This window comes from Osmerus eperlanus, chromosome 8 (assembly GCF_963692335.1).
Source record: "Osmerus eperlanus chromosome 8, fOsmEpe2.1, whole genome shotgun sequence".
Taxonomy (NCBI): domain Eukaryota; kingdom Metazoa; phylum Chordata; class Actinopteri; order Osmeriformes; family Osmeridae; genus Osmerus; species Osmerus eperlanus.
The window spans coordinates 4438947-4462526 of record NC_085025.1 but is presented as its reverse complement, the minus strand read 5'-3'; the positions used below and the strand labels follow the sequence as shown (position 1 = coordinate 4462526).

General features: G+C 47.8%; 1 protein-coding gene across 1 annotated transcript; it reads left to right on the top strand.

Moving 5' to 3' along the window:
- Window positions 1-2964: 2964 nt before the first annotated feature.
- On the top strand, window positions 2965-23166 carry syndig1l (synapse differentiation inducing 1-like). Its single transcript, XM_062468521.1, is given in 8 exon segments — window positions 2965-3743; window positions 9326-9930; window positions 12769-12782; window positions 18509-18569; window positions 18571-18638; window position 18857; window positions 22870-23001; window positions 23003-23166. Coding segments are annotated over 7 exon segments (807 nt in total). The 5' UTR covers window positions 2965-3743; window positions 9326-9426; the 3' UTR covers window positions 23030-23166.
- Window positions 23167-23580: the final 414 nt, after the last annotated feature.

The following is a 23580-nucleotide window of genomic DNA, read 5'->3' as shown; positions in this document are numbered from 1 at the left end:
GAGGGGCTCAGAAGGGAGGGAAGGGGAGAGGGGCTCAGAAGGGAGGAGAGGGGAGAGGGGCTCAGAAGGGAGGGAAGGGGAGAGGGGCTCTGAAGGGAGGAGAGGGGAGATGGGCTCTGAAGGGAGGACAGGGGAGAGGGGCTCTGAAGGGAGGAGAGGGGAGGACAAGGTAATGCAGTGAAACGTCTCCACAGGCACACAGAGAAGAAAAAACCCCTCCCTTCATGAATCTGCTATTACCCAGGCAGCTTCTCCCATCTCCAGACAGACCTGCGAGGAGCTTCTCAGCCTGGGGGATATTAATTTGTGGCCCTAATGTTCTGTGGCAAAGGGATTGAAGTCATTTCAGCACAAACAAATTGGATCTCGGAGCTCATCGGCATCTCAGGTCAGGCCTGCAGGTAACGTCTAGTGCTGAGCCCCTGCCACCCCCCCCCCCCCACACACACACACACACACACAATACACGCCCACACACACACATCATACATCACCCCTGGCAAAGGAGGGCGCAGCTGAACACTGCGATATGACAGTGGGCGCTTGGCTAATAGGCCGGCTGTATGTGGGGCGACTGCCTGGTATGATGGGGGAGTGAAGGAAATGGATGAGGAGAGGGGGGAGTGTTGAGTGTTTCTGATTGATGGTGTGGTGGGGCTGCTGGGTGCAGCCATCCAGGCCGCCGATCAGAGCCTGTTTCTTGGGGAATGACTGCAGTGATGGCCCTGCTCACGGCTCAGACTGAAACTGAGGAGATAGCTCCCTACATTGACTGAGCCGAGAGAGAGAGAGAGAGAGAGAGAGAGAGAGAGAGAGACCGAGAGAGAGAAACAGAGAGAGAGAGAGAGAGAGAGAGAGAGAGAGAGAAACAGAGAGACAAGGGAGAGAGGTGAGAGAGGGAGGGATAAAGAGACATGAAGGAGAGAGAGAGAGAGAGACCGAGAGAGAGAGAGAGAGAGAGAGAGAGAGAGAGAGAGAGAGAGAGAGAGAGAGAGAGAGAGAGAGAGTGCAGGACAGAGGTGAGTTCAGTGGTTCAGAACAGTGAGGTTATTACACAGTCTGCCTCCCTTAGAGCTCCCCCTCTTTCTTTCACTTCGTTCTTCTGCGTCGCCCCCTCGTTTCCTGCACCCATGGTTGTCTTCAACAATGATCCACCGAGCTCCGGGCTTCAACACCATGTTAGACCCCCCCCCCCCCCCCCCCCCGCCGGCCAGCTGTTGCTGACCACTGTCTGCCCCTCCGCTGCTGAGATAAGGACTACATGACACATTCACAACGAACACCAAAGACGAAACGTTTCGGTGCGTTAAGACCTGCAGGACCAGGTCCCTTTTCCTTTTTACGATTCCTAGCTACTTAATTTCTGTTCTTTCGGTAAAACTTTAGATCTAGGTGCTTGTGGTAAGTGTTAGTCGATAGGTAATGAGGCCTCCGTACGTAAGTAATTCTTATTAAACCATATTAATGTTAGTAAGCATCTTATAAGGGCCTCACAACCTATGAACTAAGGCTTATCTAATCTTAAAATTACCCTAACCCTAGCCCTAAACCTTACAAACGTTGTTAACACTTTTATAGTTATAACATTGATACGTTAATAAGTTTTATCATGAATAAGCATCTTATAAGGGTCTTATTACCTAACTGATGCTTATTATAAGAACCTGGATCTGAAGTGTTACTGTTCTCTTCGGTCCTTCCACGTCGCAGAGTTGTAAAAGAAGATTTAGATCCAGAGTAATGATATGAGATGTCAAACTTGGCACCTGGTTCTCTTTGAAGTTCATTCGTTTAAGTGAGCCACTTAAACTTCACATTAACTCTGATGAGGCTGTTCTGAACTTTAAATAATGAGTCTCATCTGGTGGAGAAGGTTTAAAACATGAGCAAACTCTGTCTCCTCAGCTTTAAAGGGGCAGAGGGGAGAAAGGATAGAAGGTTGGAGTAATTTTTTATATCATCAACATTTAGAGGCTCATTTTGATATATATATATATATATATATATCACCATGAAACAATATCAATAGTTTAACCATAAATTTGCTGAAACGGCTATTGATGCTGGCATGAGTCTGGAGAAATGATTAGAGTTCCATTAGGCATCTAAATAAGATATACAGTAAAAATGAACAATTCAAGGTCTCAGCACATAGGCAGAGCAGTGATTAGATATCATAAAAGCTCTGCTTCATATCAGAGGGGATTGTTGTTGACAGGTAATATTACCAAAGGCAGCACTCCGAGGCTACAGCAATAAACTGATTATTTCTATAATCACAGTTTTCATTATCATGATGATGTAATTCCACCCACCATCATTTTACATTTTATCAATAATGTTCAGAGTTACTACCTTCACATATTTTATAGTGGGCTAATGTTGAGTTATCTTCAAAATAAAAAAGTATCTCTGCAAATATACCACATTCTTCTGAGAGACTACACTTGTATAACACAAATGTAAGGAAAATCCCATGTATTCCAAACAATTGCCACTTACATAAAAACAATCTGTGACCTTCAGTATTTGTCATCAACCGATTCTATCCACTTGACTAATGTAATTACAAACAACAACATTGAGTAGCAGTTCTGTAGCTTACATTGAGAAGCTCCAATGGCACATGTTTGTGTGTGTCTGTGTACCGGTTCCCATGACAGTAAAGTAAATGCCAGAAGTCCAACAGTGACCTTGAGATATTAAATGACAAATGGGTCCTTCATGTTGCTTCGTGCGATGGCATCTTTTCTGGCGGAACTTATAACTTGAAAATGTCAAGCTGGTCTAAAGTCTACACAAACAAGTGTTATATAATAGACTACCACTGTGGATAAAGTTGTTAGAGTGTTTGTTCATTGGTTTTGGTCAGTTGGCTAAACATCAGGGCTGATCTTTAACGATCCACAAACCGCGCGCACGCATTCTGGACGCTCATTTTATTTCATCGCGCTCTCAGGATGCTCATCAACACCGTGCGCAACAGCCTGACAACACCAACTCTGACAGTCTGATCTGCACTCCTTTGCGTTCTCGCGTGTGCTACAGTAGAAACCGGTGGTCGCCGCGCGTCCTATATCTAGACTACCTAAGACATCATCGGGAGACTGTAACATTTGTTGACAAGGTACAGTTGACATTTGGGACGATGGTGTCAACTTAAAGCCGTAGCCTACATAATTGTATATCGGATATCTGTTGGATGACTGCGCGTCCAGTTTATGGAAGGAGGGAAAGCCAAAGGACGGCATGAATTATTAGCTTACAATATCTTTTTGAACATTCAAGCTGATTGATTTAACTTACGGTGACTATATCTACATACAAGAAGGGAGGGGAACTTGGAACGACTCTCGGCGCCGATAGCAGTGGTTTTTAAGGCACCTTTTCTACCAACATCGAACAGTTCAACGGTGAACTACCCCACGCGGAAACTAATGACAGTCAATATGTACCTGTATATCTTAGCACGTTAGTCTCATTATGGTGTCGGCGGTTATAATCTATAATAGAAAATTTATTGAATCAAGTGATGTATTGGCGACCATATGACGTACGACCTTTCCGATACAGATGCCCCTTGTTTTAAAAACTGTAGGCTTATCTGAATATAGAAATATACGAAATACTTCATCATTTCAGTAGAACCATTTTAAAGGACTGCTTACATTCGACCAGCCAAGATGCTGAAAGAATTATACAAGCCTGTGCCACACAACCTCCGGATTGACAGCCATTAACAAGTAAGATATGTTGCACATTTAAGTAAAAAAAGATCTTCCAAATAGTCATCTTATGCAAGTTTTTCTCAGTTTTTTGTTTCATTTTGTTATGTCGTTACAATATCATGCACGTTGGATTGAACTCTTGATTTTATGTGGATAGCCATTCTTGTACTCGCTAATGATCTCCGGGTTCATGTCTTGTGATTCGTACTGGACCACATGGATAGCGCGCACACGAACGATGGAAAACCTCACTCCTGGCTGGTCCTCCTGCGAGCATGATGTTCAGTTTGTCCTAGACAACCACAATGTTATTTCCAGATCTCTAAAATTCCCTTTACTCCTTCAGTACGCTTTAAAATGATGTCATTGTCTTGTAAATGCTCAGCTTTCTTGTGGTATAGCCAGCTTTTTGTGTTGTTGTTGATCCATGCGCGAATAAAGGGTGGCAAACTCGATCAGACAGATACATTCTTGCCAGAGCCACCAACTATAGACTACCACGCATGGTTAATAAATAGAGCAGCAGCAATGACGATTATTTATTTATTTTATTTTTACCAGAGATGGGCCAGTCAGAATCAAAGGTATACAGGAAGGTTTTTTCTTTCTTTCCCCAATCCCTGAGATCAGAGGCTGTTTCTTAGAGGAGGTCAGAGGAAGACAGAGTCAGGTTGTTCCCCAGCCAGTCACACCACTCTGCCTGAGGGACAGTCATAAACACCCCTGCAACCTTATCACCGTATCCACCCCAGGGAGGGAGACCCCTCCTTCACACTCTGGGCTGAAAGCTAGGTGAAGGGAGACTGATTCCCATCCAGAGCCGATTGTGGGAAGCAGATGGGAGTCATTGATAAGATGAGTCTTTCTGCTTTTGAAAAGTCGAATTCGGTAAAAAAAGAATCGACACAATTTTCGTGTTTTTCGGTTATTCAGAAGCTTTTAAGCAACAGAAACGGCATCATTACCAGGCAGTCTGACCATGACTCTTTGTCTTTGACAGAATACGGAATTTAGTTCAAGTGTCTTGTCCTCGGAAAAGGGCCTTGTAATCAATGGACAGGAAGTGTGTGTCTGTCCAATCATCTCCCTCAGCACCAGCCCCTATAGCCCCAGCACGCTATGAATGGGAGCCTATTGACAGTCAGCCTCCTTCTTTTAAATTATTCACTGGTTGATGTTGCGATTTCCGATCAACATTTACACATCAAGGAGCACTTTCTTCTGTCGGAGGTGAAGACAGAGAACACAGTAATTTGACTGAAGTGAGGGGGGAGACAGGTCGCCAGGGAACATCCAAGCATGCTGCTGAGCACTGAAGATTTGAATATTTTATCAGCTTGAGAGAGACAGATTTGAAGGGGCTATCATCCATTGCCATCAGATGTGGCTCTTGACAAACAAATTATAAGCAGATTAAGTTCAAGTGGATTAGGGACAATTGTGCACAGTTTCCTTTGATGATAATAGTTCTTAAAAGGATCAGTCAAAATGTTACTAAGCCCTTTAGTCCTGTGTCTGGTTGGATAGAATCGTTCTATGAACTCTAAACTCTCCTATTAATGAAATTAATGAGAAGACAGGTCATCAATTTCAATGAATACAATCTAACGTAATGTGAAAGATAATTCATCCCGTACAACAGTTCATCCCGTGTAGATAATCTGTTGTCTTGCGTCTCACAAGGGCATTCTCTTCAGCAATAACGCAACAGAGTTTCGTGGAAGAAGTGCAGGATAAAATCAGGCAGTAAACTTGGCAGGCCGATAAGATACATTGTTATTCTGCCGCATCCGAGGTTCCCGGCCTCAGGGTTCCGCTGATAATGCCTGTTCTCGACTGCGGGGTCAGAGGTTGCGTGCTGATTGGCAGGAAGCTGACACTGGGAAGCTGTGTGTGCTGACTGGAGTCTAATAGCATTGCAACACAGATAGGAGCTTGTGTGTTAGCGGTGCAGTGGCCCCACTCGCTCTGACACATACCTGCATGCTCTGGGCCGGCCCCTCTCATCTGTTTTCCTCTGTAAGCCTCCCCCAGGCTATCTTATACAACAAGGGCAACACTAGAACAGGAGCACACACACACACACACATGCACACACACACACACACACGCACACACACACACACACACACACACACACACACACACACACACACACACATGCACACACACACATGCACACGTTATACGCAGTATCTCCTTTTCTCTTCTGCATTGCTGTCTGTCTCTCTTCCCGGGTCATGTTTTACTGTATTATCAACGATGCACACACACGCATACATGCATAGGAAGTTTGTATGCATGCACACATAAGTAGACAAACATGTGCATAGATACACACACACACACAGTCTCTCTCTCTGTTTCTCTCTTTCCCTCTCACTCTCTATCTCTTCTCAGACACCCATCTGGGCAGACATGGTCTTTATGCATGGCGACTTTGCGATGTCCTGTCTGAGCAAAACTCTGCACATTCACACTTTAACTTCTATTTCCTGATAAGACCTTGTGTCTGCGATACTGAAAAAGCCTTTTTTTTTAAGCAGGCTGCTCAAAAGGATTTGACAAAGCCTCACTGGGAGCAAGAGGAGGATACGAGACCTGAGGTCCAGCAGGGACAGGGAGAAGGAGGCCCACTCGCAGAACAGTTTTTCTATCTGTTGAATAGCCGCATGAATAGCAAGTTATAGTCTGCTGGTTTTTGAACGAGCCCACAAGGGGCAGTGACAGCTGGCGGTTGAGAGCATGATGGAGCTGAAGAAGGTCTTTGTTATTATCATTCATTGGTGCAGAAAATGTGATGAGAAGGTTTCAACACATCTGCCTGACGGCACTTCAGGGAGAATCCAAATCCAGTTGTTCATACATCATCTACATAGTCACAATTTGCTATCAGGAACATCATATTTATTGACATAATTATGCGTGATCTTTGAATAATACAAAAACACAATCGGTGGCAGTCAGAATAGCAGCATCTACAGGTCTGTAACTGCAGGGCCATACATTAGTCCATCCTGTCAATGCTTCAGTTCCCTGGCTGCAGCCCAGTGTGTGATCAGACTGTGGCCTGTGGAAGCCAAATGTGGTGGGAGTTGTGAGGTGGAATGTAAACAACAACAGCAGCGTGAGACAGTGCCATCTTCCTGAGGGGAGAGCGGAGAGTCCACCATGCCCCGGTGAACTTTACGGAGCACTGGACTTAACGGTGGGGGGGGGGGGGGGGGTTAGGGAGGGGGGGGCTGGGCTGGGCTAAAACCAAGGAGAGAGGATGATGGATCTCCTGGGTTTACTGGAAGTGGAGAAAGAAAGGGGTAGAGAGAGGGCAGGGGAGAGTGGGGGGAGACAGAGAGGTAGAGGGGGAAAGACTGAGGGAGAGAGATAAGCAGAGAGGGAGAAGGGGTACATGGGTGGAAGGAACGGAGGGGTGTCGAGAGCAAAAGCGAAGAGGAATGTAGGACGAGTATGGGGAGGGAGGGAGGGAAGGAGGGAAGGAGGGAGGGAGGGAGGGAGGGAGGGAGGGAGGGAGGGAGGGAGGGAGGGAGGGAGGGAGGGAGGGAGGGAGGGAGGGAGGGAGGGAAGGAAGGAAGGAAGGAAGGAAGGAGGGAGGGAGTGGAGGGAGTGGAGGGAGGGAGGGAGGGAGGGAAAAGAGATAAGATAAGTAGTGAGGGACGGACAGAAATTGAGAGAGGGAGAGAGGTCAGGTTGCCTTGTCAGTCTGACATGGGCAGGAGTCAGGTGGTGGTGAAACTCGGATGAATGACACTGGATGCCTCATCAGCATCCTCCACAGGTCAGCGTTTCTCTGCTCTCGCTCCATCAGAAGCATGGTCCACATGCCAGAACTGTACAGTGTATTACCACACAGTACAGTAGGATGTGTCAAACAGAGAACATTGGAAACCTGTCTGGTGGCTCAATACCAACTGTACGGCATATCTGACTTGGTAGATGTGTACAGTACGTGTTTATCTAACTTGCCCAAAATTGGATGTTTTTGCATATACTTGTCCATTTTAACACTTTGAGTGCAAGAAAGGCACATTACAAATAAAAAGTATCTCAAAATGCATAATATTACCACCATCGTTGACTCTGGGGCGTGTTTGTTGCTCATATTTCGGTACCCATATTTCTTCTTGATAGAAGAGAGATTATTGAGGTTATTGAGGGAATTCAGTTCATGCTCTCCATCCACCCCACTGCAGTGTCTCACTCCCTAACTACCCAGCCAGCCCACACAAGGAGTTGTCTTGAGGCCTGACCTCAGCAATAACCTCCTATTTATGCATTTGTATAAATCACAATGTAGCTCACATGGAGAGCAGAAATCTCAGATGTAATCTGGCATTCGATATTATTGGGTCTGAATCACAGATTAATCATATAAAGGTCAGGCTCCCTGGATACAGTCTGCTTATATAATACAAGGTACCAGACAGGATTTGAAGGCATATACACTGCATGCATGGTGGAAACATCGAATAAAAACCCAAATAATGAATTGAATAGCGTGTCATCTAAGCTGGGACAGTGAGGAGCTTTTTATGAGGGTTGGCAGAAGCTGTAGTCTCGTCTGTCACCCAGTAGACAGCTCCAGTGAATAACCTCTCTGCACCCAGAGGAGTACACATTTAGTCATTTAGCAGACGCTCTTATCCAGAGCGACTTACAGTAAGTACAGGGACATTCTCCCCGAGGCAAGTAGGGTGAAGTGCCTTGCCCAAGGACACAACGTCATTTGGCACCACCGGGAATCGAACTGGCAACCTTCTGATTACTAGCCTGCTTCCCTAACCGCTCAGCCACCTGACTCCCCCCATTTAGCAGACGCTCTTATCCAGAGCGACTTACAGTAAGTACAGGGACATTCCCCCCGAGGCAAGTAGGGTGAAGTGCCTTGCCCAAGGACACAACGTCATTTTGCACGGCCGGGAATCGAACTGGCAACCTTCAGATTACTAGCCCGACTCCCTCACCGCTCAACCACCTGACTCCATCACTTGACGGCTGAGTACACAGATGAGAACTGTAAAGAGGGGCCCTCTTACACACACACACACACACACACACACACACACATACATACATACATACATACATACTCTGCATGCCCTAGAAAATGAATTAAGATGAACACAAGTCTGTGTGTGTGGAGTTAATTGACAGGTAGGGTTGTTGTGAAGCCAGGCAGCTGCAGGAGTGGCAGCTCCACACAGATTAGAGAGGAAGATAGAGTATGAAAGTGTTTAGCCAACTTCGGTCTGATGTAGCAGGTGTTCAATTAAATAACCAACAACCTAATCTGCTCTTCTGAATATTTAAAATGGAAATCAATTACAGCTTCTCTCTCTCTCTCTCTCTCTCTCTCTCTCTCTCTCTCTCTCTCTATCTCTCTCTCTCTCTCTCTCTCTCTCTCTCTCTCTCTCTCTCTCTCTCTCTCTCTCTCTCTCTCTCTCTCTCTCTCTCTCTCTCTCTCTCTCTCTCTCTTTCTCTCACTCTCTCTCACTCTCACTCTCTCTCTCTCACTCTCTCTCCTTCATGTCTCTTTATCCCTCTCTCCCTTGTCTCTCTCTCTCTCTTCTTCTGGCTCCCAGTTTACAGATCAGCATCATCTTCAGCACGCTCTCCTCGCCCCACCCCACCCATCCCTCTCTCCTCAAGTTGACAACCTAGAAGGCCCTCGAACCCATCTGCCATGGAGAGCCTCAGCGAACTCCAGAACCCTCTGCTGGACAAGAACAGCAAACACGTCGTCAACGGTTACGGTGGCGACTTCCCTAACAACCAGTACCAAGAGAACATCATCAATTACTTCGTCACGGGCGGAGGAGGAGGAGGAGGGGGAGGAGCAGGAAACAACAGCAGTGTCGTCGGAGGAGGAGGAGGTGGCGGCGGAGGTCACGGGAAGACAAAAGCCCAGCAGCTTCTGGATGCCACGTCCCTCCATCTGGCTGTGGAGGCCTTCTACAGACCCAACTTCATCCTCTACAAGGAGGACGGAGGAGGAGGAGGGCTCAAGTCCAAGGATTACAAAAGCGAGTGCTGCGAGACCACGTTCACAGAGAAGAAGGAGAGGGAGGCATCGGGGGATCCACCGAGCATGGAGGACCCCCAGGCTAAGCTGCTGGAGGACGGGGACCACGTGAAGATCCAGACCGTCTCCTACGAGGTGGAGGAGGAGGAGTACGTGGAGTACGAGGTACACGAGTGTGTGTGTGTCGGTGTGCGCGAATGTGTCAGTGTTGTGGTGTTTGTCTCTGTGCTTTTGTTTATCTCCCATGGGGGGGCCATATTTTCTCCAAAGTATGAACAATGCTTTTGTTTTTGGGGGGGGGGGTTAGGGTTTGAATTTGTGTTTGGGTTAGAATTACATTAAGGGTGAGGGAAAATTAATGTAGTCATTTAGCAGACGCTCTTCTCCATAGCGAAGGTGAAGTGTCTTGCCGAAGGACACAACGTCATTTTTCACGGCCGGGAATCAAACCTGCAACCTTCTGATTAATAGCCCGATTCCCTAACCGCTCTGCCATCTGACCTCTAAAAGTGATTAGAGACAATATCATTTAAAGTGAGAGTGAATGGTGGGGTCCCACTAGGATAGGAAAACAAACCTGTGTGTGTGTGTACTGTATATCCGGCAGAGGGAGGGCTGATGTAAGCCTGTCTCCAGTCCTTCCCTGGACTTTCCCTGTAAAGCTCACCTGAAAGAATCAATATACCTTCATCGACTCTGATATTTATTAGTTTAGCCTCTATCTGCCTGCATGTGTAACCACCAAGCATGCAGCCTGGTATCTGGGGGGCTTGGGGGGGGGGGGAGTGGGCTGGGCAGCTGAGCAGTGAAGCGGGGCTGGGTGGAGAAACGGGCCGCTGACCTGCTTTGCCGCAGTGCCTAATGGACTGGCTAGTGTGCACTCCTGAGTCCACTTGGTTTAACGTGAATGTTTGTGATAAACAGAGGGCTGCTGAAACGTCAGGCACTGTGACGGACTGGAAGCCTCTGCCAGGTGCTGCAGCTCCGTGGAGGCTAGTGAACCCAGGGCCCTGTAGCTCCGTGGAGGCTAGTGAACCCAGGGCCCTGTAGCTCCGTGGAGGCTAGTGAACCCAGGGCCCTGCAGCTCCGTGGAGGCTAGTGAACCCAGGGCCCTGTAGCTCCGTGGAGGCTAGTGAACCCAGGGCCCTGTAGCTCCATGGAGGCTAGTGAACCCAGGGCCCTGGGTTCACCAGGCTAGTGGCTAGTGTCGTAGATTGCTCCTGCCAATCTATTAAGTTGTGAGAAGGACGACTGAGCCATGGTCAATCAAATACAAGTGTTTTTTATTTGACTCAATTAAAGATTACACATACAGTGGGACTTCGCACATGAAGAGCCCCCAACATTACAAAATATCCAATCTGTTTTATACTCTCCCTGCAGCCCACCTCCCATTCTATACTTAAACTTGTTGCGCAGCCCACCTCCCATTCTATACTTAAACTTGTTGCAAGATCAACAAGTGTCACCTGTCCGATTTCCTCTCTGGCTCCTGTCAATATTTAATGTCAAGTGGGCCTAGGTGACATTTAATAAGTGGGCTGCATCTTCTAAGTCCTAATTTGAGAGTGGGAGTCAGGTGGCTGAGCAGTTAGGGAATCGGGCTAGTAATCAGAAGGTTGCCGGTTTGATTCCCTGTGCCAAGTCTGTGCCAAAGGACGTTGTGTCCTTGGGCAAGGCACTTCACCCCTACTTGCCTCAGGGAGAATGTCCCTGTACTTACTGTAAGTCGCTCTGGGTAAGAGTGTCTGCTAAATGACAATGTAAATGTAATTTGGTAACCTGCTAGCTAGAGCCTATGGTGTCTGATTTCTTTCCTATCAAATCATGCCATCCCTTGGCCTGGCACAACCCCTGTAATGAGCATGCTTCTGCTCTAACCTCGGATGACGTTTATATCAGCCTAATTCACCTTCAGGACAGTTATTGTACATTTACCATAATATCAATACAATGGGGACTCTTCTCAGGTTTTTCATCTCCCACACTAGTTAACCCAGAGGGCCTTGGGAGGAAGGAGAAGGGAGATCTGTCCCTGTAGGTGGAGAGGAGAATGGAGACACTCTGGGTCTTCCTACAGCACGTTCACTGTAGTCTTCCAGTTACCATTGATCCCCATACGATGTGCTCTGTCAGGAAGGTCGTCTATACCGCCTGCTTTCGTGTGCACACGCTTCTGACACAGAATTAATCTCCTGAAAAATTCATGACATAGCCGATCTTTACCTGCTCAAATTTTAATGAGACTGTGCACTCCTGAGTCCACTTGGTTTAACGTGAATGTTTGTGATAAACAGAGGGCTGCTGAAACGTCAGGCACTGTGACGGACTGGAAGCCTCTGCCAGGTGCTGCAGCTCCGTGGAGGCTAGTGAACCCAGGGCCCTGTAGCTCCGTGGAGGCTAGTGAACCCAGGGCCCTGTAGCTCCGTGGAGGCTAGTGAACCCAGGGCCCTGCAGCTCCGTGGAGGCTAGTGAACCCAGGGCCCTGTAGCTCCGTGGAGGCTAGTGAACCCAGGGCCCTGTAGCTCCATGGAGGCTAGTGAACCCAGGGCCCTGGGTGAAACGACAACAGCGCATCCGACGAGACTGTTCGCCAGGCAGACGCTTCCACGGGATTTAAATCTCCGAAAAGACGGAGCATGAAGCAGCCTAGTATCGGCATCCTGCCAGGCTTCTGCACTTTTATTAATCTTTTTTTTACCAGGGTAAACGGCAGTTCGCAGTTAGAAAGTTGGAAAATAAATAACTCCCAAGATGCCTCTGTGATGTAGACAGGCTCTTGGCGGCTCTCTGCGTCTCCTGGATCATTAGTCATCCTCAGCAGGAGACATGTTGAGGAGAGAAGCAGCCGTCTGATCTCTCTCTTGGACCAACTGCAGAGTTTACTCATGCTACATACTGTTTATTCGAGATGTTACGGAAGCAGAGGAGGCCTGGAAGATGTCGTCACCATGCAGATCCGACGGGCACTTGTGATGCATTCCTGGTTTGACATTGTCTTAGTTTGACGCCTCATCGTCCCTTACTTACTTTTTCAATCACTTCCTGTCAGGGAAAGAAATTTCAATTACTTTTATGTGCCAGCCCTGCCCCAGGGCATGTCAGACCCTGTCTCTGCTCTGTTCTGCTGTATGATCCTGACGGGTCAGCTCTGACAACTCATTGGCTCTGCTCTGACAAGCCATAACCAACACCATATCCAGGGGCCAATCAATTACCCACTAAATTATTGATGCGAGCGCATCCCTGAAACGTCACGACAATCTCTGGAAGAAGTGAGAGAGAGAGAGAGAGAGAGAGAGAGAGAGAGAGAGAGAGAGAGAGAGAGAGAGAGAGAGAGAGAGAGAGAGAGAGGGAGGGAGGGAGGGAGGGAGGGAGGGAGGGAGGGGGGAGGGGGGGGGGGGGGGGGGAGGGAGGGAAGGGGAGGGAGGGAGGGAGGGAGGGAGGGAGGGAGGGAGGGAGGGAGGGAGAGAGAGAGAGAGAGAGAGAGAGAGAGAGAGAGAGAGAGAGAGAGAGAGAGAGAGAGAGAGAGAGAGAGAGAGAGAGAGAGAGGTTGTGGGCTCAGTGTTGTAGTCCCTTGTGGCTCGCATGGCAGGCTGCTTAGGGAAAATTGCCTCAATGCAAGACCTGACTGGGAAAATATTTCACACAAAAGGATTGTGTATTAAGAGTAATTTACCCGAGGTAGATGCTGTTTACAACAATAATGCCGCTATGTAGAGCTTGTTAGATTGGAGGTGTGACAGCAAGACATGTTTCTAAACTGTATTACTGCCAGCACTCCCATCACACTGTTACAAGGTTTTAGAGTACAAATGTCCTGTATATGCAGAGGTGCAACACACTTCAGAAACCTGCAATATAGAACACTTTGTAACTGTGGATGAACATAGGTAATTCCATATTGAATCATTTCAGGGCTCCAAACAGCACTTTATGGAGTTTAAACAGACTCTGCTTGAAACCTCCACCTAACACAGTTACACACAAGGGCATACAGAGACCAGCGTCATATTGTTTGGGGGTTTGTATCATCACGTTCCCATGTCGCTGCCATCACCCCCCTCGGTGACAGATTGTCCACAGAGGTCCTTGAAGACAGGTCGCCTTGCACGGCGTGTCACAGCAGACCGGAGCAGCTGTGTAAATCAGCCCACTCCATTATCAGCTCAATAACCCGGTGTTTTCATACCAGCCGGCCCGGGACGGCCGTTCATCAGTCCGCCTGATGAATCATAAAGCCCTGAGGACCATGATGCCACGGGGATGTGAGCTCATGACCTGGCATAACTTAACCAGCTCATCAGCGCGACGTGGAGGAGGGAGGATATCATCCCTCTCACATTAGAATGCAGGAAGCAGCGCTCACAAGCATCTGTGGTCGGTCTGCCGTGGTCGGACTCCTCCGGAAGGAGGGGGCAGGTGACCTCCCTGCTGGGGTCAGGGGCTAGTGACCTTCCTGCTGGGGTCAGTTGACCTCTGTTGCTGAGGGCCAATTATCTCAGTGGACTCCTCGCCGGGTGGAACAACCTGAGTCTCGCTGGTCCACCTGCTCCTCCTGCTCCTCCTGTTGGTGAGGTGTGTGGGGGGGCGAGGGGGGGGGGGGGGGGGGCGGCCGGACTCAAGACCTCAGGCAGGGCAGCCGTGCACAGCAGAGGAGAAATGTCTCCATGTGTTTCTGCCAGTCTGAAACGCATTGGGACTTGGTAAATGTTGCACGAGGGGTAACCCCTTGAAAGGCAATTCTGCGGTATACTGTCTTCTTGTTTCCACTTTCTCCAGCCATGAGCTGTGAGGGACTATATGTATAGACCCAGGGGCTATGTAGTATTCATGTAGGACTGCAACAGCACATGAATGAATAAATTGCTTCTCATGTTTACACAAACAGGTAGCTCATTCAGGCACCTAGGGGCCTCGTATAAAAGGTAACTCTTCATAGCAGATGTGGGCATGCATATACATCAGGATGTGTAACAATCACACACACACACACATAAACACAGACCACACTATCCTGACTACTCAAAATAAAATCATCCGATATCCCTGCCTGCAGTCTTCCTCATAGAAGAGTGTCATGGATGAACAGTGAGCTTAATTAAACCTCAGCCAGAGCCTAATAAGCTGCGTGGGCCACAACCCTTCTGTCACGTCTGTGTATCAACCCTTGCCTCTGCATTGAACTGAATTAGGTGCAGTTCTATGGAGCTGCTCATTAATAAATGTTACGTCACACATGGAGACAAGTTCAAACCACGTGAGCATTGGAACATAAGGTTGTCAGGTTTGGATGTGTCGGGTGCGCTGCCCTGTGATGCGTTTGGAACGCACCCGCCTCTATCCACCAGACTGTGTATCATCAGGAATATGATGGGTGTTATACTTAACAAGGAGGTGAGAGACAGATAGAGTGTGACAGAAAAAAGAGAGGAATTGTGGTGGGAAGAAGGAGTGCGCATGATGGGGTGGAAAGAAAGGAAGAAGGGAGACTTGCCTCATCTCCCCCACGCTGTGGAGGCAATTTGGAAACATAAATTACACAGGCCCCATCCTGGTTGTGCAGTCACGAAAGACGAATGAAACCATCCATTAGTCCTTCGTTACCTGTCAAGATGCTCTCTCATGTTGACAGCAGATGCAGCCCACAGGAGAAGGCTTCGCCGTCGGAACCTTAAGCAGCCAGCATCAACATACCCCCCACCGCCACATACATACATGTACATCAGGATTCAACCTATTCAGTTTTCCAACGGTTAACAAACGATAACTGGGGAATGAGACCGATGGAGGGAATGTTTGTAAGCCATTCATTCCCTTTGAAAACGGCCACTGCTCTAGAGGGACTAATCTGCCTGCTGGCAAACATCCACGGTTAGAATTTCCAGATGTCAGAGAGGATTTAGTTTCATGAAAGATAATAGTGTAATCATGTTATTATTCAATACTTCCTGTCACCTCCTGAAATTATGGAGGGTTCAAACCCAGGTGGATTTTTTCATTCTCCCGGTTTTATCTTTCCGTAGTTCCTGAGACAGACTTGTGATCTACGACATGTCTGGACCTCTAGTTCACCTCTCCGCTCGGCCCAGGGTCTGTAATCATATGAGTCCCATAGACCACATCTGGCTCAGGTTCGGCTGTGGCACTGCAGGGGTGGGAAACTCAATGTCTGTCTCTGTCTTTCTTTCTGTCTCTTTCTTTCTCTGTCTCTGTCTCTGTCTCTCTCTCTCTCTCTCTCTCTCTCTCTCTCTCTCTCTCTCTCTCTCTCTCTCTCTCTGTCTGTCTGTCTCTGTCTGTCTCTTTCTTTCTCTACTCTCTCTCTCTCTCTGTCTCTCTTTCTTTCTCTCTATCTCTCTCTCTTTCTCTTCCAGTGGTCTGACTCCCTCTGACAGAAACAATATGAGCATCATTATGCATTATGACCTTTTTGCCTCAGTGCTTCAGTATGAAAAAAATTATGTATAGATTTGTAGTCTGATGATATTAGTAATAAAAATTTCTGAAACACAAATAGAAATCAGTTATCTTGCCTTCCAGCTCATTTTGATTTGTGTAAAACAATCAATGCAGTTTGTTCTCCCTTATCTGCCCGTACAATTTAATGCTGTACAGCCAAAAAACCCTTCTGCAAAAAATGCACAAGGTAACTTTATAAAAAGACGCACCATACTCAGTGTGCTGTACGATACACACTGTTTTCATGCTTCAGTAAGATTCGAGGCTAGTAATCCTCCACTCCCTGTCATCTTCCCTCCTCTCTCTCTCTCTCTCTCTCTCTCTCTCTCTCTCTCTTTTTCTCTCTCTTCCTCTTTCTCTCTCTCTTTCTCTCTCTCTCTCTCCCTCCTCACTCTGCTCTCTCCTACCTCGGTATCTCCTCTCTTTCACGCACCCAATATATTTCTGTCTCTGTTTCTCAATTTTCTCCTCCCGTCCTCACCTCTCTCTCTCTCTCTCTCTCTCTCTCTCTCTCTCTCTCTCTCTCTCTCTCTCTCCAGCGGTGTTATTTCTGAGCCTCCTCCTGCACACGGGATGATTGCAGCTTATTGACTTGTAGCGCTCCCTTCTATTCCTGGTGTATTTTTATTACCGCTCATCACACCCTGGAACACGTTCCCAAAGACCCACAGTATTTTTGGTCTCTCTTTTTTGCCAGAAAAAGAAGTCAGGTGGCTGAGCGGTTAGGGAATCGGGATAGTAATCTGAAGGTTGCCAGTTCGATTCCTGGCCGTGTCAAATGACGTTGTGTCCTTGGGCAAGGCACTTCATCCTACTTGCCTTGGGGGAATATCCTGTACTTACTGTAAGTCGCTCTGGATAAGAGCGTCTCTAAATGACTAAATGTAAATGTGAAAACAAGAAAGAAAAACAAAAAATCTCCCTAAGAACCGTAAAATCTCCGTATTATTTGTTGCGTGTACTGTGGAGATGGTGTGTGTAATGACACAGGGTTTTGTGGTTGGGTGCACACTGCCTACATGCTCCCAGTAGTACAGCCTCAGCAACAGTGCTCAGGGTATATATATGGAGTCTGCCTTTGGTGTGAAACAGAGCTCACTCTGACCGAGGTTTTGGAACGGCAGAGCGCACCGGAGTATCGTCTAAAGCTCTGCGGCAACGTTTATCCCTGTGGGATGCAGTCTGATGCTCCGAGCTAAACTAAAAGAATTTGGTATCTTGCTCACACACTTTATCGGAAGTCATTGACACCAGCTCAACTATGGCGTGGAAAAATTGAATATTAAGTGGTTTGACTGGTCCCTCTCAAATGTATGCATCCAAATGTTCTTTCCTTTACTACTGGAGACATTGATAGCATTCATTAATGTGTTATTGTTTTTAATGTGTTATTGTATAGTATGAGTGATGAGCCACTTTTTTTAATGGATAATCACTGTCTCCTATCTTCCACCTCAGAACTTTCTTTCTTGTGCTGAGCCAGGGTGATCATACAGTAGACCTGAGTGATGTTACCTCTCTCCTGTAAACAACCAAAACATTTACACAATGTAAAGTCTTGCGTTTCACACCATAGTACTCATCTCAATCGACTGATTGACGGTGTTATTTGAATTGTGGTTATGTAATAATTGATGTGTAAATGTGTAAATAATTGCTGTGTAAATAAATGATGCTGTGTAGGAAACCGATGATGAAAAAGCCATTCAGTGGGTAGAGCAGCACAGGCCTCCCCTCCTCCCCCCTCCCCCCCCTCCCCCTCCCCCCCTCCCCCCCCTCCCCCTCCCCCCCTCCCCCTCCTCCCCCTCCCCCTCCCCCCCCCCTCCTCTCTGCAATACGCCGCTGAGGTGGCACGAAAAACATTAAATTCACGGAGCGTTGGCCATTAGACGGCTGCCTGACCGAGGAGCAGCAGGTTAACTGCGCCTCTGACTGGCTGACAGTTTCATTCATTAAGCGAGGTGTGACGTCCAGCCCTCTGCCTCCGGGGCGTTCTCTGGCACAGGACGTGGAAGCTGACCACTCCACGTGCTTCAGGAAGTGGCCGTGCTTTCTGACAGGGCGTCCTGTGGTGTCATCCATCCTGCCTTCGTGGTCCATGTGTATAGTAATAGCAATCATTTAGCAGAGATCTTTATCTACAGGGAGATTTGAACCTGCTCTGGTGGAATGGTACCGACTAAGCTATACCATGCCCCTGGTCCTAAAGCTATTTCCTGTGTTCCTTGTCGCCCCCCCCCCCCCTCCCCCCCCATACACACACACACACAGACGGACTGTTCAGCGACAGTGAGAGTGAGGATAACTTCATCGTGGTCCCCCCTCAAGAACACCTGGGCCTGGCCCCTGGCCATCTTCTCCATGCTGTGCTGTTTCTGGCCCCTGGGCATCGCTGCCTTCTACTTCTCTCAGGGGTAAGAACACACACACACACAACACACACACAACACACACAACACACGCGCGTGAATGTCGAACGTGATGACCACCTCCCATGAACATTGCTTTAACCAGCTACGCCACCGAAAGGTTGCTCTTCGACTGTGCGGCAGTTGGTGGTCAGTATTCACGCTGAGGAGTGAGTTCAACCAACTCGGCTCGGTTACACATACACACACTCACACATGCATAGGGTGTACACACTCTCTCTATCACACACATACATACATATCTACACAATGACTGTGAGAGCTGGCTGACAGAACTCCAGTCAACATAAATGTTGTGCACATACATCATTCAGACACACAGACAGCTGTCTAGCCTCCTAGGGACACTGCCATCCTTGCCATCTCAAGTATGAATGGGTATCTAATAGCTTAACATTTAGTAGCCTTATCAGTTGGTGTGACCAAGGCAGATGAAGGCAGACTGAATTAACTTGTCAGGGGCTATTTAATTTTTCCTGAGTAATTATGAAAAATAATTGGTGTGTTGAGAGGTTAGTGATTCTTCTGTCAATCTCTCCGTGAAGAGAGACAGAGAAAAACTGAAAGAAAAAAAAGGAAGGAGGTATATGGATGCCTCTGTCTTGTAGACTCTAGTTTGGTTTGTGAGCTAAAGACTCTGTCCTATCTATGCTTCTGTTACCTCTCCTCTCTCCTGTCTCTCTTTAATGCTTTCAAAGAATTATATATTGTCCACGTCCATAATTCTCCATCTTTGTCCATCTGTTTTGTCAATAGCCTAGGCAGTATTGGAACATTGCGTCGTGAATGCGTTGTCAAAACCATATATCACCGTGCAGATGACCGCAACAACATCCCAGAGAAAGGACAAGTCTCACGATTCATCACATTTAGTGTCTGTGTCTTCTCGGGGAAAAGACTTCCTCAATATGATTATCAAAGTGGGTTTTATGGGAGGTGCATGGAGGAAGGGGTTTAGAGAGTGTATGAGATATTGATACAGTCTTTGTGTTGTCAGTCCTGAAGCCACAACACAGGAGACACATTAGGGACTGTCATGGGCACAAGGAGCGCTGGATCAATGCTGTTTTCCTCAGATTAGAAGGTCAGATTCAGTGACACACAGAGTGCTTGGCCCACCCTGTGTTTGAGCAGCACAGAAATCACACATATTCACACCCACCACACACACCCACACAACTTTCTTAGCAATGTTTTAAGAGTTGTGTTACGCAATGCGATCTTTCTCTCTCTCTCTCTCTCTCTCTCTCTCTCTCTCTCTCTCTCTCTCTCTCTCTCTCTCTCTCTCTCTCTCTCTCCTCTCTCCTCTCTCTCTCTCCTCTCTCACTCTCACTCTCCCTCTCTCTCTCTCTCTCTCTCTCTCTCTCTCTCTCTCTCTCTCTCTCTCTCTCTCTCTCTCTCTCTCTCTCTCTCTCACTCTCCCTCTCCCTCTCCCTCTTCTCTCCTCTCTCTCTCTCTCTCTCTATCTTTCTCTCTTTGCAAGGCCAAGGATGTAGCTTCCATAACTGAGCTATTAATGCAAGTTCAACTTCACTACAATTTCATGTTCAAGTGTCCTCTAATCACAAATAAAATACACCACAGTGTCTGGGGAGAATGAACTTTTATTCAGAGATAAGAGAAATCCTAATTAATTACTTTCAGTTTTTCCGACTAATCTGAAAACTTGTTTGGAGAAGCTTCAAAATGCCTTTCTCAGCTTTAGAAAAAAAATCCAACTATCTCAGCTCACATAAATATTAATATATTTTTATCATGCAATTGCAGCGTTTACTTCAGCAATAGAATGAGAAATGGGATGTGAATGTCGTCGGACGGTGTCTGATTGTGTCTCAGTTCTGCATGTGTGGAGCTGAGCATAACGTAACTAAGGAGGAAGCCTGTTAGCAACAGACAGATTCCACCAAAATGTCTCAGAAAGAGCCAGCACCACATCCTACTAAGTCTGAGATGTTATCTTTGTCTGTGACGCCACATTTCAATCATTCTGTCAAGGTTGTGAAGATAAAGCCTTAATGCCTCCATTTACCTCTCAAGGGGATTCAAGGAAAAAATGCTTTGGCCTTCGAAACATCACATTCGGCCTTTAGACGCTCTGCTACTCCTGTGAGAGAGCTGCAAAATGCAATGACTTAATTATTCGTCTGAAGCAAAGCAATAGATTGATTAATCAATTACGGCCTGTTCATTAGACCTCATAATGAGGGACTTTTAATTACAGCCTCAGCTTTTACAACGTTTTGCCCTTCAACCCTCCCTGCAATACAAAGATTCAATGGAGTGGTTTTCTGTCGAATTACGACTCTTTCCAAGACTCATTCCCCCACAAGGCCTTGCAAGGGGCACAATGCGAGCTTAAAAGGAGAGGGTTTATCCCAGTTTTGAAACCACTCCTGAACTTAATTTCCCACAAGACTGCTATAACCATGCCGTTGTTTCAATATTCACTTGTTGGCATGGAAACGACTAGCCGTGTCTTGAATATGTGTCCTTGTTTATTTGGTTTATCCGCGGATGCTTGCTGGGCAAGAACGGAGGCCTTCAGAAACCTTCCCTCCATACATGAAACACAAAATATAATTGGGTAAAAAAAAAGAAGGAAGAAAAGAAAAGTTGGAAGTTGAAAAGTGCTTTACCTTGGTGTTCTCCTCTAAGGTGCTGTGTGGCTGCTTGACGAGGCAGCTGCACTGGGAGGGTCTGTGCTGGGAGGGACAAGGCAGAGACATTGGGAGGGCTGGAGAGACAGGGCAGAGACATGGAGAGCACAGCCAGGAGAGAGCACAGCCAGGAGAGAGCACAGCCAGGAGAGAGCACACCCAGGAGAGAGCACAGCCAGGAGAGAGCACAGCCAAGAGAGAGCACAGCCAGGGGAGACCACAGCCAGGAGAGAGCACACCCAGGAGAGAGCACAGCCAGGAGAGAGCACAGCCAGGAGAGAGCACAGCCAGGAGAGAGCACAGACATGGGAGAGCACAGCCAGGAGAGAGCACAGACATGGGAGAGCACAGCCAGGAGAGAGCACAGCCAGGAGAGACCACAGCCAGGAGAGAGCACACCCAGGAGAGACCACAGCCAGGAGAGAACACAGCCAGGGTTGTGTTGGAGGGACACAGACAGAGGCTGGGGAGGGCTGTAGGAGGGCAGCGGTGGGGAGGGCTGCGGTGGGGAGGGCTGCGGTGGGGAGGGCTGTTGGAGGGCTGGTGAGGGCTGCGGAGGGCTGCGGTGGGGAGGGCTGCGGTGGGGAGGGCTGCGGTGGGGAGGGCTGTTGGAGGGCTGTTGGAGGGCTGGTGAGGGCTGCGGAGGGCTGCGGTGGGGAGGCTGTTGGAGGGCTGGGCAGGGCTGCGGAGGGCTGCGATGGGGAGGGCTGGGGAGGCTTTAGGAGGGCTGGGGAGGGCTGCGGAGGGCTGGGGAGGGCTGCGGAGGGCTGGGGAGGGCTGGGGAGGGCTGCGGAGGGCCGGGAGGGCTGGGGAGGGCTGGAGGGACACAGACAGACAGGGGAGAGGATCACTAGCCACAGGTGACTGAGAGGATGATAACAAACAGGGACTCATGGTGTCAATCTCCGAAGCCTGTAGTGTCAACACCATGTGCTATTTCAGGAAATGGCTATATCCACAAGACATTTGGTATTTAAAGACACTTGTTATTGAAAACCAATACTACAGGCAGTGAAAATGCTGCCACGTTTTTATCACTTCCAACACCAGAGAAAATTTAGTTTTTGTGTGATTACATTCACATAGTCCTGACAATCAGTTCCTGTTCCATTTCTGTTGCTCCAAAAAGACTCTTTCAGTCATATCTCTTTCAGGCACTTGTCACAGCTGATTTTCTACACGTTGAATTCATCATTCATTATTCACCTCCTTCCTTTGACACCGGCCCAATCTTGTGTCGCCGACATTTCATCACTAACTCCCTCTTTCCAATACCCTAATCCATTAGGAGCTCTCCTTGAATCCATTGTGTCCCTGTCGACGATCCCTCCCTGCTTTCCAGTCTTGTCTGCATACAACCACAGTGAAATAATAAATAGTTCTTTCAATCATCTCTGCTTGGATAAATAAGGTTTCTCTCTCTCTCTCTCTCTCTCTCTCTCTCTCTCTCTCTCTCTCTCTCTCTCTCTCTCTCTCTCTCTCTCTCTCTCTCTCTCTCTCTCTCTCTCTCTCTCTCTCTCTCTCATTCTCTATCACCTCCCTTCCCCCTCCTGTCTCAGACCAGCAAGGCGGTGACAAAGGGAGACTTCCCCATGGCCAGCATCGCGTCTCGACGGGCTCTCTTCCTGGCCGCCCTTTCCATCACCATAGGAACGGGGGTGTACGTGGGGGTGGTGGTGGCCCTCATCGCCCTACCTCTCCAAACCAGGACACATATAGCAGCCCCTCCACTCCCGTCCACCCAGTGTAGCCTGCAAGAAAGCTGTGTCCCCCAGATTACTCTACCGTCAGGGAGTGTAATCCTCCTCTCCTATACCTTTCCTCTTTTCCCAAACTCCCGATTTCCCTTAGGGGTCCTGTCGGCTAAGTTATACTGGAGATAGGGTAGGCAGGGAATGTGGAAACAGACATAGTCCTGGGGGAACTGGGCAGTGGGGGGTGGGGTTGCAAGGTAGGGGGGCTTAGACTGAGAGACAGTTTAAGGGGTGTGGGGGGTGTCGGGGTAATGGGAATGCCCTGATTTGGGGGCCCAGTTTGCATCCATTTGGCTAAGCCCCCTTATAGGGTGTTTGAATACCTAAGGTTGTTAATTTTATTCTTTTATTTATTTATTTTTACATCTGAGACCATAAAAAAAAACAGTGAGGGAAAAAGACTTGCAAAAAACACACCAGCCAATTACTGGAACTTTAGCAAACTTCAAGGGACTCTATATCCACTGAGATCTTGGAGGATTAAAACTGAGCACAAAAAAAAATGCCCTTTGATTC